We start from the raw sequence: 18,588 nt of genomic DNA, 5'->3' as shown, positions 1-18,588 counted from the left end.
CCACGACTAGAATATTAAAGGACTAAAGCGTAGATCTTCGCTTACAAATTCTACCAGGATCATAGATCTGGGAGTAACATTTGGGGCGCAGCAGTCGTTTGAGGTCCAGGATGAAGTTTTACTTTCTGGTTTTGGGTCTCTATAAGGAAACTGCAAGTGACGTCAGGAAGATCGATCACAGCCTGCTACTATCATCTCTCCCCTTGCGGAGCCTCCAATACCCCAGGGGGATCCAAGAACTTTTCTTTAGGTTATCACCTCCTATACCAATCACAGAGGATGTGTGTTCTCAAATTGTCACATTTAAAAGGGAATGTGTCACTTAAATTTTTTTTTATTTTTATTATTATTGATTGATATTTCTGTCATTTACAAAATGGTTTACATATTTATTTTCCACAGGTCAAAAATATTCTAAAATTCTATTATAATTTAGAATTTCCATGTGCTGGCCACTAGAGGGATCAGATCCCACAATTGCAGCAAGGTCACTCAGGCAAAGTAGCCTCATTGACTTCTGCTGCAAATTTGTGAAGGACACACTCTCCCCTAGTGTCCTCACACAACACCCCTCCCTTCATCTGGCTAGTGCTGGGCAGGGGATGAAGGTCATCAGACCGCCTACACTGTGCACCGCCATTTTCTGAGCGACTGCACCGTGATCGAGGAGAGGAGAAAAGCTCTGTATTGTATTGCCAGAGGCTGTGGCCGGAAGTAGTCATCTTACTGTCCGGCAGCGGCTTCCATTCCTCAGAAAAATGGCGCCGGCTTTCCCTCCAGTAACAAGCTTCTATGTTTTAACGGTGTGAACTCTGCATTACACAGGCCATGCACAGTTCACATTTAGATGACACAAGCTTAGGAGATCGGAACGGCTCCCGTTCATATCTCTTATTGCCCTGTATGTGTTGTGAAGAATAGAATAAAAACATGGCAGCCCCTTGAGAGAAAAAAAAAAAAAGTATAAATAAAAAATTTAGGGGACAAAATAAACTAGTTATATTTGAATATATAAAAAACAAAATGTATAAAAAAAAAAATAAAAACAACATCATGACACCTTTCCTTTAAGGGGGGTATTTTTTTCTACTACAGAGGTGAGAATATGAGCAGCTACTTATCTAATCTCACCCCTGCTCCTTATCAGACCATTTGTCAAATTCGTGAATTCCCTAAATCGTCAGGTGTGTACAGTATGTAACTCTGTAAAACCACCTCTTGCTAGACATGTATACGGAGTGCCCATCCAACAGTGAATGGCACATGGTGCCCTGATTCAGGGGAGCTGATCAGAACGTAGCTGTGGATTGTGCATTCAAATACATGGCTAAGCCAATTTATGTTCAAAAGAAGGGAATTGGCAGAGATATTTTAATATCTTTATATGTGTGAACCAAAATTTCTTACAGAAATACTGTAAAACAGGCTACATAGGAGTATGGGCATTCAGCTATTACAAAAGGGTGACGTGACAAAACGCGATAACGTTTCTATTCCATTTGGCCAACGATACATATGAAGACGAGTTTGAGACTCTGTGTTTTACCATATGTGGATAATATGTATGAGCAAGTATCAGAGTAAAGCCTACTCTCATTCCCTTACAAATAAAGATGAATCTGCCCCCCATGGCAGACACGGTTTTGAACTGCGTCGGGAGGAGAGCGAGAGAGGGAGGGAGGGAGGAGGAGAGCGAGAGAGGGGAGGGAGGGAGGGAGGAGGAGAGGGAGAGAGGGAGGAGGAGAGGGAGAGAGGGAGGAGGAGAGGGAGAGAGGGAGGAGGAGAGGGAGAGAGGGAGGAGGAGAGTGAGAGAGGGAGGAGGAGAGGGAGAGAGGGAGAGAAGGAGAGAAGGAGAGGGAGAGAGGGAGGAGGAGAGAGGGAGAGAGGGAGGAGGAGAGAGGGGGAGGAGGGGGAGGAGAGAGGGGGAGGAGGGGGAGGAGAGAGGGGGAGGAGGGGGAGGAGAGAGGGGGAGGAGGGGGAGGAGAGAGGGGGAGGAGGGGGAGGAGAGAGGGGGAGGAGGGGGAGGAGAGAGAGAGCGAGAGAGGGAGGGAGGAGAGAGAGCGAGAGAGGGAGGGAGGAGAGAGAGCGAGAGAGGGAGGGAGGAGAGAGAGCGAGAGAGGGAGGGAGGAGAGAGAGCGAGAGAGGGAGGGAGGAGAGAGAGCGAGAGAGGGAGGGAGGAGAGAGAGCGAGAGAGGGAGGGAGGAGAGAGAGCGAGAGAGGGAGGGAGGAGAGAGAGCGAGAGAGGGAGGGAGGAGAGAGAGCGAGAGAGGGAGGGAGGGAAGAGAGGGAGGAGAGAGAGAGGGAGGGAGGAGAGAGAGAGGGAGGAGAGAGAGAGGGAGGGAGGAGAGCGAGAGGGAGGGAGGAGAGAGGGAGGGAGGGAAGAGAGAGGGAGGAGAGAGAGAGGGAGGAGAGAGAGGGAGGAGAGAGAGAGAGGGAGGAGAGAGAGAGAGGGAGGAGAGAGAGAGAGGGAGGAGAGAGAGAGAGGGAGGAGAGAGAGAGAGGGAGGAGAGAGAGAGGGAGGAGAGAGAGAGGGAGGAGAGAGAGAGGGAGGAGAGAGAGAGGGAGGAGAGAGAGAGGGAGGAGAGAGAGAGAGAGGAGAGAGAGAGGGAGGGAGGAGAGAGAGAGAGAGGGAGGAGAGAGAGAGAGAGGGAGGAGAGAGAGAGAGGGAGGAGAGAGAGAGGGAGGGAGGAGAGAGAGAGGGAGGGAGGAGAGAGAGAGGGAGGGAGGAGAGAGAGAGGGAGGGAGGAGAGAGAGAGGGAGGGAGGAGAGAGAGAGGGAGGGAGGAGAGAGAGAGAGATAATTTGGAACTCCGACAAATGCAGATAATGTCCGATGTTAACGGACAAACTAAGGCCTTATTCAGACGAACGCGTATTACGTCCGTGCTACGCGTGTGGAAATCCCGCGCGTCGCACGGACTTATGTAAGTGAATGGGGCCGTTCTGACAGGTCGTGATTTTCACGCAGCGTGTACGCGTTGCGTAAAACTCCCGACATGTTCTATACTTGCCCATGTTTCGCGCAGCACGCACCCATTGAAGTCAATGGGTGCGTGCAAATCGCGCACGGCACACGGAGGCACACGGAAGCACACAGTTGGTAAAGAAGTGAAGGGTAACATAAACGCCCCTCCTTCGTTACGGTGTCGTAACATCAAAACAGTGTCATGATGCCGGCTGCGCGAAAATCACGCAGCCACGCACCCTATACAGATGGTGCACGGAACTTTTGCGCGAGCAAAACGAGTTTTTTGCACGCGCAAAACGGACACGTTCGTGAGAATAAGGCCTAAATTCTGCAGCGACACTGGGATCTGGATTATGAAAATTTCTTGTCTCTTCAGTTCTGCTGATGGGAAGAGAAGTGCATGTAGACATAAGTAACACGTATAGCCTGCACATCTTGATTTTTAGGAAGTGCGTGTTTCGGGCCCTACTGGGGTCAGACTTTCAGCTACAAATAGGACATTTTTACGTATTTTGTACACAACGTGGTGCTTTGATGCAAAATTACAACGATCCAGGGTGGCATTTTTACTATATGTCCGGTGTCTATTTTTATTAAACATATGGGTATCAGGGTTAAAATGTGTTTTTAGGTTAGAAATGTTTGAAAAATGACCACGGCAGCAAAAGGGTTAAAACTGGAGCGTTACTTCCCTGAGAAAGTCACATACTACATAATACAGCAGTGATGGCCGCTGAACCTGACCGCTAAACTAACATGGCAGGCAGCAGGTTTCACCAGCAGATCATTACATTTTCCCTGTTCTATTTTCGCAACATAAATTTCATTCAAGTCTAGCTAAACTTTTGAAAAACTTTGACAGGACATAAGTTTTGATCGGTGGGGGTCCAAGCATGGAGACCCCCACCAATCACTAAAGTGAAGGTGCAGTAGTGATCGGTTGAGCGCTGTACCGCTTAGTTTCTGATCGGCTTTTCTCGGAAAGCCGAGCGAGAGCTGTTTGGGCTGAGACTTTCTATTGAGCCCGTAACACCACTCCGAGGAAAGCCGAGAAGAGCTAATCAGAAACTAAGCGGCACAGCGCTCACCCAAGAGCTTCTGCCGCGTCATTTTAGCGAACGGTCAGTGCTCAGACCTCCACCAATGAAAACTTCTGACATGTCAAAAGTTTAGTTACCCTTTAAGGCTTTATTCACACAAACGTGTCTCTAGTCAGTGTACTGCCCATTTTAACAACGGATAGCACAGTGACCCATGCAATTCAATGGGGCTATTCACACATCCCAATAGAGATATATAAATATAAAAAACGTGAGTCCATTTCGAGAAACTCACTGCATGTACAATTCTGTTCCGATTTTGCAGACCAGACTCGCCCATTAAGTTTAAAGAGGCTCTGTCACCAGATTATCAAATCCCTATCTCATATTACATGTGGTCGGCGCTGCAATGTAGAGAACAGTAACGTGTTGTTTTTTTTTTAAAAACGTTAATTTTTGGCCAAGTTATGAGCTATTTTATATATATGCAAATGAGCTTTGAAATGGACAACTGGGCGTGTTTTTATTCGTATGTCCAACTGGGCGTGTATTGTGTTTTTAACTGGGCGTGTTTACTTGTTTTACTAATTGGGCGTTGAGAAAAGATTCAGAAGTGTCAGGATTCTGAGTACACATCCCGTCCAGGCTGGAGGTCATGTGTATTCATTATCAGGACACTTGTGTATGTGGCTGCACATCGTTCTAGTAAATGAATGGAGAGGAGTGCATGATGCGGATTGGTCACTGATTCGTCAGCATCATACACTTCTATTCACAACGCCCAGTTAGTAAAACAAGTAAACACGCCCAGTTAAAAACACAAGACACGCCCAGTTGGACATACGAATAAAAACAAGCCCAGTTGTCCATTAGAAAGGCTCATTTGCATAAATATAGCTCATAACTTGGCCAAAAATGAAAGTTTTTTAAAAAAACAACTTTACTGTTCTCTACATTGCAGCGCCGATCACATGCAATAGGAGATAGGGATTTGAGAATCTGGTGACAGAGCCTCTTTAAGGATGCGTGAAAAAAAAAAAAAAAAAAAAGATAGCACGTGGATGACATCCGTGTGCTGTGCAACTTTGACAGATTAGTCGCTATAGAAATGCAGAAAAAAAAAATGAAACCAGAAAATGCTTACAGAGAAGAAACACCGAAAAGAAAAACGGATGACCCACGGAAACATATGCATGGAAAAGGGTCCGTTCTTTGCGGATGCAAATCGGACACGCGTGTGTGAATAAGGCCTTAAGGAGTACAGAAACATGGCCAATGCTGGACATAACCACCCTAGCAAATCAAGCAGATAACGCAGCAGTGGAAAGAAATTGGCATAACAGAGATCATTCTCAAATATTCCCCCCAAAAGAGGATTTTACTTCATGAAAGTCCAATCCGAAGCATAGTGAAAGCGATGGTCGCAGCCTTACTTGTTCTTCAATAAACATCCTTTGTTTATAGTATTCCCAATCTTCTTTTAGCATCCTGTGTTTGGACTGCAAAGCCATCTAAAATGAAGTTTAAACCAAAATAAACATGCTTTCTGTAAAATCTCGCTACCCACCAAGAGGGCCTGAGCTCTGAAGGAATAGTCGCCGACTAAGGCGCCAAGCAGCGGCAAAATGCAACACGGAAATAGGGCATTAATTCAGATCATGGTTATTTATTTGATAATCTGTTCATTATTTTAAAATTAGGTTCCCCAAAATCCAGGTCACAGAAACCGGCCAACAACCAGATCATTATTCTGTGCAGCGAAAGTCAAAACATGAAATTTCGTTCTACGGACGTCAACTCTCCTGTTTAAAGGGTAACTAAACGTTCAAACTTCTGACATGTCATAGTGACATGTCAGAAGTTTTGATTGGTGGGGGTCCGAGCACGGAGACCCAAACCAATCGCTAAAACAAAGAAGCCGAAGCTCTCGTGTGAGCGCTCAGCCGCCTCGTGTCTGTTCGGCTTTTTCTGGGAAATCAACGTATCGGAGTACGGACTCAATACAAAGTCTATGAGCCCGTACTCCGATACCTCGGCTTTCCGGAAAAAGCCGAACAGAAACAAAGTGGCTGAGCGCTCACACGAGCACTTCTGCAGCTTCATTTTAGCGATTGGTGGGGGGTCCCAGTGCTCGGACGCCCACTAATCCAAACTTCTGACATGTCACTATGATATGTCAGAAGTTTGTTGAACGTTTTCCTTAGAACAGTGCATTGTGCTGTTCCTCTGTCTTTCCCCCTGGAAATGTATAAATAAATTGACAACTGGGCGCTACTTTACCTCTGGTCTGACACTGCTCAATCATAGTTGTGTCAGACTGTGTAGGGAAGTACACTTGATAAAGTGAACGGTAATATACATTTTATCTATATTTCCAGGGGGAACAGAGGAACGGCACAATAGAGAGTTCAAAGAATAGATTATCCAGAATTGTTAGCTTCCTCTTAATTATGTTCCATTACAAATGTGTACCTAGCGCAAAAATAAAAAAGGCAGTAGTGTGTGACTTGACCATGGGGAATAAGCCCGGATACCATCAGAACTATAGGTGGGAACCAAGTTCGGACGCCTAGATGACCTATCGCTATGTGCACAATAATGGAATGATGCTAGATCGTAATCTATGACCAAAAAAAAAAAAGAAGGTCTATACTTCGCACCTATATATGATATATACACGATTAAAATGATTTTTCAACAGAGCCCAGGAACGGTAAGAGCCATATAAGCAGGTATACAAAACGTAAATAATTTCTACTTTAAAAGACTAAATGTAATCCTGTGACTATGGAGCTCGTGTCACCACCGGTCATCAATACCAGTTTTGGATACATGCAGCTTACATCAACGTGTGGTAGGAGACTAGAAAGGCATGGCTTTTTCACTTGTATGGTGCTGAGCTGCAGTACCATACAAAGCCAATGGACAAGAGTGGCGCTGTTTCTGGATAAAAGCAGCCATGTATTTCTGACTTTAGACAACCCATTTAAGGTGTGCAAACAGCAGCATGACTACGGTTTACAACACTGACAAGCATTTGAATTAAAAAAATATATAAATATCTGGGCTTAGTCTGGGGGTTCAACTTTCTAAGGCTATGTTAACAACTGCGTTGTGGCTTCCTTTTATAATGGAAGCCATAACGCTGTGGTGGATCCGCTGGGACTTGCGAGGCAGGTGTGAACAAAGCCTAAACCAGAGGCGAGAGCAATAACCGAAAGATACCCCTGTGACTGATCCCCTTTAATTGGCTATTATGTAAATAACAACTCTGACCTCATTCACACTTGCATATTTTGACCAGTATTTTGTTTCAGTAATTGGCAGCCAAAATGAGGAATAGAACTTAAAGGGGTACTCGCATCTCTAACATTTATGGCATATCCATAGGACACGCCATAAATATCTAATAGGTGCCGGCTCCAGGTCCTGACTTGTCCTATTCTTTTGCCGCTGAACGCCAGACCGCTGACTTACAAGGCGGCGGGTTTCCAGAGACAGCCGAGTGCTATTTGCTGCGCTGTTTCTGGTACTCCCAAAAAAATGTAACGGGAAATAGCGTACCTCACAAGTTCCAGAAACAGCGTAGATCACTGTGCTACGCTGTTTCCGTAAGATCCATTCACATCTTTGCGAGTATCAGAAACAGTACATCAAAAAGGGCTCTGAGGTTTCCGGTTTCGAGCAGCAGAAAGTAGGGCAGGGGTCAGGAGGCCCTGTTCTAGCAATAGGTGTGGGTACCATTTATCATACATTTATGACAAACCCTGTGGATATGCCATAAGTGTCCAAGATGGGAATACCCCTTTAAATACAGATTAAAGAGAACCTTTCACCTGCCCATACACGTGCAGCATGTTAAAGGCAGGGCTGCACAAACACTGACTCGCGTAAAGAAAAAATGCTAACTTCCTCCGTTATTTACACATCGGTGCAGTTATATTTGGCACCCGATATGCAAAGAAGCCCCTGAACGGTCAATGGGGTGTGTAATGGCAAGGGGGCGTGTTACTATGGCTGTGACGCTGTCCAATCAGCTACAGACAGTGTCAGGTTGGCTTGCGCTGTGTTCCCTCCCGCAAGAACACACACAGACTGGTGGTTCTGCAGAGAGTGTGTGTGTGCGCGCGCGCATGCGTGAGGCCGCGCACGCACGCTCTCTGCAAAATCACCAGGGTGTGTGTGTGTGTGTGTGTGTGTGTGTGTGTGTGTGTGTGTGTGTTCGTTCTCGCAGGAGGGAACACAGCACAAGCCGACCTGACACTGTCCGTAGCGGATTGTACAGTGTCAGCTCAAAGAGTGTAATGCCCCCTTGCCATTTAGTTAGATAGAAACTCCCCATTGACAGTTCAAGGGCTTATTTACAGATCGGGCGCCAAATAGAACAGCACCAATATGTAAATAACGGAGGAAGTTAGAAGATTTTCTTTACGTGAGAGTGTTTGTGCAGCCCTGCCTATAACCTGCTGCACTCAGATGCACGTGTATGGGCAGGTGAAGGGTTCTCTTTAAGTGTAATGGAAAGATTTGCACCTATGCAGTGTTTTGATCCTAATCCATTTTTGGCTTACAAATACAGACGCAAAATACCAACTAAAATCCGCAAGTGTGAAAGTGGTCTAAGTCCCACCGCCACCTCCAGTTGCATTACCAAAACACATGCCAACTACTTTGTATCCTCTCCATCTGTACATACATGTAGACACAGCAGAAACTATGAATGTCAATGAAAAGCACAACATTTCAACACGCATGACATTTGTCAGTGTCCCATAGGTGGAGCTATTGTTTACCTGTTCATCTACATAGTTGTCAATTCTTTTTTGACACTCTAGCCACTCTTCGGCAATCTGACCCATCTCTTGTTCCAGCTGAAGGTACCTTTGTAGTAAGGTACTATACATGTCCTCGCTGTACGAGTCGTGTGAGGTTGTTCCGAGCCTGCGGGCACAAAACATGCGTCCAAGATTGTGGGTAAGCGATGTCGTAATAAGTCCTTTATTTAGATCACATGAGAACTGCTGCTTAACAGTACTGTGGATACAACCCAGCAAACCTCTGCTGAACCTACAATTGTATATAAGGAAACTGCATATACAGCATTGCCATTATATAACATTGGATCCATTTATGAGCCATCACTGATCAAGGAGGCAGCATTCGTTCAAAAATCTCATGTGCTTGGGCTTCTGTCATGTGCCAGCCTGTATTGTGCCAACTAATAATTAGATAGAGGTTACTTCCACCTGTACTGCGCGCCTCAATTGGCCAATGATTTCAATGGAAACGGTGAACTTTGAACTACAGAGAAATGAAAAACTTGTTTGGATTACTGCCGTTCGCCAGGATTACCGGCACGAGAGATCAGATTATTCACAGGAAACCCTCAAAGGAAAAAAGTGATTGTCCAAAGTGGAGAACCCCCTTTAAAACAAAGGGTATATTTTAAAGAGACATCGCAGAATAATTCCTCAATATGTAGATCTGTTGCCAAGTGAATACACAGCTTCAGCTACGGTCGTCCGTTTTATACGCAAATGTTCCAGGTCAGGCCGAGCTACCAACGCTCTTTATTAGCCACAGATCAGTCTTCGCAGAGATAGCTCTGGGGAAGGGATCGCCGTCCATGTGCCCAAATAGGACGCATGGAAAGAAGGCGTCGAAAGTAGACAACTATGAACTACTCGGTTTTAAACGGCATTACTCTGCTGCTTCAAGCCGTACCTATTCACGAAGGCCTAGTTGACACTGAGTTTTTTTGCGCGCAGAAAGAATTTGCCGCAGAATTCCTTCAGGAATTTTTTTAGGCAGATTTGGAACTGGAAGCGCTGTTTTAATGCCTTATCCCCCGTGTTTATCGACCCGCGGATGTTAAATCTAATTGTAGGGCAAACAAAAGCTGTTAAAAAAATGCTCAGAAAAGAGCGCCGCAGGTTTTTTTCTGCCTCCCATTGGTAGCTCGGCCTGACCTGGAACATTTGCATATAAAACGGACGAACATTTGATTTCAACGGGAGGTCAGAGGCAGATACCGCTCAAAGACAGCGCATGTCGCTTTTCTTAACTCCGTGAGCGTCCGAAAGCTGCCCAGGAAATAAAAACGCCTCTGACTCCCATCTAAATCAGTGATTCGCGACATTTTTTGGCACGTATTCCAAACCTGTTTCCGCTTTAAAATCAGCACCAAAGAACTCAATTGACCTCAACTACTAAGATCAAGAAAAAGTAATTTCCGTAGTAATATTTTTGAGCGCTGAAGACGCATTACCTTATCTGTGAAACCAATGCTGGCAAGCTGTTTTGGAGTAATGGTTCTGAAAATACCAAGTTTTCAAAGAGATGTTTATTGTGAAGTTCCCACGTCACCTGGAATTTCTTTAAATGTTCATTTTCCTATAGTACAGAAGATATAAAAACAGCAAAGCTGCAAATTCAACACGCGAAAGACACGCGAAAGACATTGCCTGCCACCAAAAGCACACTTATCAGGGAATACAATATGGAGACTCATTATGTTCCTACCAAAGTGATGAGGAAGGTGCCAATTGTGCATGCCGCCTGACAGAGGGCACTGTATTCTTCTAGGAGGAGGGAGATGAATTGGTGAGCTTGAGGAGGTTTGCTTGGGGTCACCTTAAAACCCAATGACAAGTGCTTGAGCAAGCGGACTTTCATCTCCAGGACGTACTCTCGCGCTTGCTGCTCTAATCGTTGATACAACTGGTATGGGTCCCTTTCACATAACCTATATATATCAAAAAGACAGGAATAAGCATAAATGAAGGTTAATAGGTAATTCATAAAAAGACAGGCCATCAACATTTGATCGGTGGGGATCTAACCCCAGGACTCAAGGCTGTCACTTGTACTGCAGCTCAGTCCATTTTAATGGAATGGGCTACTCTGCAGTGCCAGGTACAGCTGTAGCCTCAGCCCCTTTGTTCAGATCAGTAGGGATCTAGAGTGTGATGGGGCCAGTAATGCTTTCGAAAGGCCATCAATCCCAGAAAATCCCAAAAGCAGCAATACCATTTAAAGAAAAGCCGTTCATATTTTTTTCGCTACAAAAAAAAAAAACAAAAAAAGTTAGACACCACAAGTTAATTGTATAAATAGCAGTAGTAATAAATTAAAGGAATACTCCATCTATGAAGGCTTTGTACTCCTTTATTAAAGGTGCTTTCCCACAAGACACATGTATTCCCTATCCACAGGATAAGGGGATATATGTATTATCGCTGGTGGTCCAACCGCTGGAACCCCCAGCAATGAGGAGAACGGAGGACCGAAATTCCCCCGAAGTGCTTCATGAGAAAGGAGCGTTGGTGCGCATTGCTCGGCCAGCGCTCCGGTCATTTCTACGGACTTCCGGGACGACTATCTCTAGCAGCTCTATAAAAAGTAGTGAAGCGCTTGTCAGGCTTGCGCACCAGGGCTCCATTCTCGTGGAGCACTTCAGGGGACTCTTGGATCCCCATTCTTCTGTTCGCTCGGGGTCCCCACTGCGATCACAAATGTATCCCCCATCCTATATGGATAGGGGATACATGTGCACGTGGGAAAACCCCTTTAATGCTTGATAGATTCGTTGGGAGTTCTATGTGAATATCATGTTAGTACACATCTAAAGCAGACGCTGTCACCAGATTATAAATGCCCCATCTCCTACATAGACTGATCGGCGCTGTAGAGAACAGTGGTTTTTATTTTGAAAAACGATCAATTCTTAGCAAGTTCCGAACAATTTTAGATTTATGCTAATTAGTATCTTAATCGACAACTGGGCATTTTTTTACTTTTTACCAACTGGGTGTTGTACAGAGGAGTGTATGACGCTGACCAATCAGCGTCATATACTTGTCATCATTCCAGGTCAGCTGGTTTCATTGCACACACAGCGTGATCTCGCTGTGAATGACAGCACAGTGTGATCTCGCGAGTGAAACCAGCTGGGCTGGAACCATGAGAAGTCTAGGATGCTGATTGGTCAATGATTGGTCAGCCTCATACACTTCTCTTTACAACGCCCAGTTGGTAAAAAGTTAAAAAAGGCACAGTTGTCTATTAAGAAACTAATTAGCATAAGTCTAAAATTGCTCATAACTTGCTCAAAAATGACCGTTTATCAAAATAAAACCACTGTTCTCTACATTATAGCGCCAATCAGATTATGTAGGAGAGAGGGCACTTGTAATCTGGTGACAGAGCCTCTTTAAAAGGACTTTCCACACTTTATTATCTACCTGCACACCCAAACAACTGCCAGACAATGCAGCAGAGATTGCTGGACACTTTCCTACTGAAGAAACGCCCAGCGGACACTTAATTTGCATACAGCGCAGGACAGAGTGCCTGGTCAGAAGGTAAATGAAAGTGGGGAAAACCATTTAAGCTTTTTTCTCTTTTGTTTGTAGAAAACACCAAGGCAAGCAAGGTTAGGCAAAAGAAAGGTGAGGCATTAATCCTAATCCAAAAATATGATAATCGTCAAGGAATTCTACACCAAACATTAGGCTACAGGATTAAAGTACATCTGACAAACTGCAGGCTTATTGCTCATGATCATCCATCTTATGCGTTTACCTATCTACCAACTCTTTCATTCCATCCTTCTCTGGCACCAGTGACTGATCCTGGTCATCCGCCAATGGCGTTCCAGCTTGACGGTATATGCAACGAATCATGTACCGTACGTCTGACCAGTAATTTTGTAGCTGTTGGGATTCCCGTTCAGTCTCTGCTGAAATTTCCCTAAAATTAAAGTGAAAAAGAAATCTTTTATGTGGCAATCTTGCAAAGTATGTACCAGTGTGACCAGAGTGTAAACCCTCGGATGGGATGACAAGTGTCTATCAGTCAAGATAGACACAAAATTGCGGGATAAACATAGCTAAGGCTTTACAGCGACCTGTAGCGACACGACGGTAAAACAATAAACGTCATGCAACCTCAGGGTTTTTCCTATTTCGGAAACATGCAATAATCACGAATTCTGACATGGTCAGAAAGCTTAGTATGCCGCAAGTCGCCCACGACTTTTACTTCCATAGGGAAACAAAGGTTTTCTCGCGACCACCGCCGACTTATTCACTGGGAAAAGCTTCTGAAGTATATGTTAAACATCGGCCGTGATGTATGTTGAACAGTGACATCCATTGACAATAAGGTAATTTAACGTATACATCATGAACTCTCGTAACTTATCCATTCACTGTATCCCTTTATAACCCATGGGTGACATATGCCACTGTTCGACATCCAAATAACGCATCTGTCACCTATAGGCTATAATGGCATCTATTTAATGTATACATCATTAAAAGCTATTGAAGGGCTCATGATGTATCCATTTGATGGATGCCCTATGTCACACGTAGACTTGAATGTCGAGAAAAAGTCCACTTTTTTTTTGTACTAGTCCCCGCGGGTTGACTTTTTTTACTGGTCTCCGCCAGGAGGCGGCCAAAAGGTCACTCTTTTGGCATCCGTCCAACAATGGACACATTTAGCATGTACATCAGGAGCTTTCCGAACATTCACTCTGAACAAAAAAATGTGATGTCAACAGGGCCTTAAAGGGTTCTCCACTTGTGAAAATCCTTGTTAGATGGATGCCAAGACAATAAGCTGATCACAAAAAGTCTCCCTGATGGGTGATCAGCTGTGATCTGTGGAGGAACCTGTCAGTAAGTGTTCAATTTTCCTACAGCGCCACCGCAGGGGAGACTAAGAATTACATAGTGTCCATTCATATCGATATGTTGTCTGTCTAATGCAGGACAGGACATGTCCTCCAAAGCGAGAGACGCGCTTTGTAACGGATATTCACTCTGGCCAATAGATGAGAATCCTGAACATTGGACCCCACCCCCTCTAATAACTCAGAATTCCTTAATAGAAAACAGGTTTTCTAAACTGGACAACCCCTTTAATGACCTCACATGGCACAGAAACAAGCTAACTGTCCTGCCTACTAGAGGCATTACGGTACCCCTTTATAGAGAAGTCTCAGCATTTTGCATGGGTGGAGGTTTGATAAACTGGTATCCTGACGAATCGTTGGAAGGAATATAGACCCCCCTGGTGCTCTTACAGGCATTATGTCCTTGAAGCTACCACAGAGAAGCCTTCAATGGCACTCGCAGTAGGGTGTTCCCTTCACTCTAGTAGGTCTAAGAGTGCCCACCTCTCATGGGTAAGTATAAGGATTAGAAAGTGCTAAGAAGTAGTGCGGTTAGCATACTCACACAACACATCAATATTAGTGTCTTCCAGCTAGAAGAAAGCTAGCACTCACATATTAAAAGCTTCCTACAGTCAACTGAAGCAAAGCTGCAAACTTCAGTATTAGAAAATTTATCCCTCTATTTCCTTGGAATGCCTTAAAATGAAAGTTCCACCTTGGAAACTGCATGACCAGCCATTCCACAATATAAATATATTATCAAATTAAAGGCTCTATAAAGTTTTGTAGCCTTTTTTTTTTGTTATGAAATGTATGTTTTGCGTTTATATACATTTTTCGAATTGACAAAAATGCAATTTTGTTTTTGTGCTGCAGCTTCTATGTATCCACTGTTCATAGAAGCTGCCTAGCGCCGCTGTAAACCAAATCTATCAGTGAGTTGTTCCCCCTTGCCCGGCTGAAATTGGCTCCTGTATCCCTCGAACGCTAAATATAACCCTAATATCGATCACATCTAAGTTCATCCTACTGTAGGTTTACATAGCCTTTAAAGAGGCTCGGTCACCACATTATAAGGCGGGATTCACACGACCGGGTCGCGTCCGAGCCCGAGTGCCGGCCGGTAAAATCGGCCATTCTGCCCGGCCGGTTTGCATAAAGTTATGCATCCGTGCCGGGCCGGGCAGATCCGGACAGTGACATCAGCGGTAACTCCTGAAGGGGAATCCCCATGTGTTCGGGGATTCCGCTTCAGGAGTTTCCCCTGATGTCACTGCCCAGATATGGACAGAGACATCAAGCGCTCTGTCCAGGAGCGGAATCCCCGAACACACGGGGAATCCGCTCCTTCAAGGAGCTAAAGTGCGGCTAGCACATAGCAGAGCGGGGAGATACCTCCCCGCTCTGCTATAGTGGCGTCGCTACAGTAGTAGCAGCAGCAGCAGCTGCTGCAGCTGCTAGCGGCGCCATCAAAGGTGTCGCCGGGCCAGGGCGCTTTTAAAACAAGCAGGAGAAGGGAGCCAGCGCAGCGCTCCCTTCCACCTGCTGTACACCCCGGCCTTGCCACACCGTCAGAATGGCATCAACTCCGCCTCCTCACATGCACTGTGAGGAGGAGGAGATAGAGCGCAAGAGCCGGAAAACCCGGCCGTCACTCGGGACACATCCCGGTGATGGCCGGGTATTACCCGGCCCCATAGACTTCTATGGGAGCCGGGCGGCCAGGTACCCGGGCGAAAATAGAGAATGTCCTATTTTTTGACGGGCGGTTTTCCCGGCCGTCAAAAAATCGGTCGTGTGAATAGCCCCATTAGGGGTCTATTATTCCTTAAGCAGCCGGGTGCCGGCCGATTTATGAACGGCCGGCACCCGGCCGGGAAACCCTGCCGTGTGAATGAGGCCTATGTGTCCTATCTCCTACATAAGGAGATCGGCGCTGTAATGTAGGTGACCGTAATGCTTTTTATTTAAAAAAAACGATCTTTTTTCACAACGTTAGGAGCGATTTTGGTTTATGCTAATGAGCTTTCTTAATGCCCAAGTGGGGGTATTTTTACTTTCGACCAAGTGGGCGTTGTACAGAGGAGTGTATGATGCTGACCAATCGGCATCATGCACTCCTCTCCATTCATTTACACTGCACTAGCGATATAGTTATATCACTATGTGCAGCCACATACACAAGTCCTAACATTACTACAGTGTCCTGATAATGAATACACATGAAATCCAGCCTGGACGTCATGTGTACTCAGAATCCTGACACTTCTGACTCTTTTTTGTGAGAATCCGGGAAGTGAAACGAAATCTCGTTTAGCTCCGTAATCTCGCGAGATTTCGTTTCACTTGCCGGAATCTCACAAAAATCGCTCCTAACGTTGTGAAAATAGATCGTTTTTTTAAATAAAAAGCACTGCTGTCACCTACATTACAGCGCCGATCTCCTTATATAGGAGACAGGGCACTTATAATGTGGTGACAGAGCCTCTTTAAGTAACAATTCAGGGGAAGGACCAGGGGAGTTTTTCCTTTAAGGAAGACAGCAAAAGCTTGAATCTTTGCTAAACATAAGATTCCTTTAATCCAGTCTGATATCGGATTAAAAGGGATTATCCCAATCTCTTTCCATATGCCCTATTAGAGCAAATCAACATCATAGAGGGGACCTCCATGCTCGAGAACTTTTGGCTATAGTGAAGAGCTGGTGTAGATCGTGGCTCTCGTCAGTTTGGTCATGCATTATATGGCCACCCATTCATTTAATTGAGTGTCCTGTATTACCACACATCCACTGAACCAGTCACTGCAGGGGGAGACATGTGGCCATTCTCAGCTTGCCCCGGTGGCAACAGTTGATCCCTGTGGGTTTCCGGTGCCGTACGTGAGATCAACCGAACAGTAATGGGTCTACCTTTAGTAATGAAGTGGTTTCCTTTAAAATATTTACTGTTGTCTAATTACAACTATCTTTTTTTTTTTATATATTCAAGCCCATCCAGTGGGCAGCAGATCACTTAAGGTCTGAGTTTAAAAACTCCCTTTAAAGTTGCAGCCAGTCATACATTTCCCATGCAGGAGAAGGAATCAAATGAACGGCCGTCCATGTATTACATGGATGAGCATGCTCCGCCAGAACGAGAGCCGCAGTCTGCAGTGGTTAGGTCCCAACTCTGACATTTACATGGCCTCATAGGTCTGATGGACAGGGGGTTGTCTTGAGGAGAGAACCTTTTTTAGATATTGAATGATTGTGTAGAAAGTGTAGGAAGGCTGCGAGCATCTAGTCCTCCACAAGTCACACACCGATTGCTCCTCTAACAAGAATTTAACCTGGACCCTAGCAAGATAAAATTTAAGACTATTTTTAATGTGTCTATTTTCAAATCTGGTTGCTGGAATAAAGGAATTTTGTTTGTGGTACCACGATGATCCTCCACAGCAAACAAGTGCCTTACCTACGCTCATTGCATGCTTCACAATTGCATTCAGGAGGTGCAGTGTTATTAAGGGCCACGGTGGGGGCAATAGTCTGAGCGCCAACCAACATTCGTCCTCCTCCAATAGATTCCTGTTTTGAACCGCTGTTGCCCGGTGGCATGTGCAAAAGGAAGTCTTGACTCTAAAAAAGGTAAAAAACAAAAACAAGAAACAGAATCGGGTTACAAACAAACAGAAATTTTTTAGTACAGCCAAAAACAAAAACCTGATGCCGAGCTACCGGACTACTTTTGTCATTTGGTGGTACACCCCAGAGTACAGCGCACAACTCAATGTATCTAGAACAGTTTCTGCTAAATACTGCAGGAGGGGCAACTTTTGCTAAAACTTTGTATCCACTACAGTTCCAATCCCCATAGAAGTTAATTGTGAGTGCAACATTCCTACACTTTTTCCTTAAAATAGTTGATGATCGTGGGTCAGAGCTTGGCCGCTGACTGGTATGGCGGCTTCGTAAGGGCTCATGCACACGACCGTTGCTTTCTTCAGTGTCTTATTTGTTTTCTGGAGGTTTTTTTTGCTGACAGCACACAACTATTAATTTCTATGGGGCAATGCACACTGTTTTTTTTATTTTGAGGAACAGTTGAGCAAATAATAGACAAGTCCATATTTATTGGTTTGTGACCTTTTTTCTCCATTCTAGGGTATAGGTTCACAAATATACCAGACAGCACACGAAAGCAACTAGGATCCGTGTTTTGCGATCCACAAAACGTAAACAGTCGTGTGCATGATGCCCAAGATCTCCCACAAACACTACACATTAGCAGCTCACATGATCAGAGATCCCAGATGATGCCCCATTAGACACCAGAGTCATTAAAGGCATTTCAGGAGCATTGGGGATAGTCATCCATATTCAGGCTAAAGTGGGTAACTGCACTGGCCAGATTGAGTGCAGAATGAGTGATTAAATCTAAGGCACATAAGCTCATGAACATTCATACGGAGCATGAAGGTGAGGTCAAGTGGCTTAAGGAGAGACTAGTAGAGAAAGAAGACCGGTCCAGACGCAATAACAAATATAAGGGGTACCCCGGAGGACGTTACGGCATATGAATTCTCAAATTAACTGTAGATCTGGTTTAAAACTCTGGTCCCGATTCTCCAGCCACTGGACTTGACCTTGCATAGAGCCAACAGGATCCCACAAGCTCCGCTGCCCCAAACAAGGCACCAAGGGAGGTACTGATCAGGTTAAACTTCCATCACATCCAAGACCACATTGTTCAAGAAAGCCCTCAAACGAGGAAGACTTCCAAGTCCTTATTCCCACATCTCCTTGTATCTGGACTTATCCGCGACAACATTACAACTTCATAAGCAATTCCAGCCGGTCACCACCAGTCTCCGGGAACACCATATTAAGTATGAAGTGGGATTCCCTGTCAAATT

General features: G+C 45.1%; 1 protein-coding gene across 3 annotated transcripts in view; it reads right to left on the bottom strand.

Annotated features, from left to right (window-relative positions):
• FAM193A (family with sequence similarity 193 member A) overlaps positions 1-18,588 on the bottom strand; it is a 135,926-nt gene that overhangs the window by 29,143 nt on the left and 88,195 nt on the right. For 2 of the 3 annotated variants that reach the window (XM_075857209.1, XM_075857191.1), the window contains exons 4-9: positions 17,148-17,311; positions 12,591-12,758; positions 10,530-10,752; positions 10,276-10,400; positions 8,801-8,948; positions 5,441-5,518 (exon numbers count right to left, since the gene is read on the bottom strand). In XM_075857209.1, coding sequence (XP_075713324.1) covers positions 5,441-5,518; positions 8,801-8,948; positions 10,276-10,400; positions 10,530-10,752; positions 12,591-12,758; positions 17,148-17,311 — 906 coding nt within the window. The remainder of the gene's footprint in view (positions 1-5,440; positions 5,519-8,800; positions 8,949-10,275; positions 10,401-10,529; positions 10,753-12,590; positions 12,759-17,147; positions 17,312-18,588) is intronic. The other variant, XM_075857199.1, reaches the window with a different exon arrangement.

This window comes from Rhinoderma darwinii, chromosome 1 (genome assembly GCF_050947455.1).
Source record: "Rhinoderma darwinii isolate aRhiDar2 chromosome 1, aRhiDar2.hap1, whole genome shotgun sequence".
NCBI classification, from domain to species: domain Eukaryota; kingdom Metazoa; phylum Chordata; class Amphibia; order Anura; family Rhinodermatidae; genus Rhinoderma; species Rhinoderma darwinii.
The sequence above is the reverse complement of the archived record's forward strand: the minus strand, read 5'-3'. Positions and strand labels throughout refer to the sequence as shown.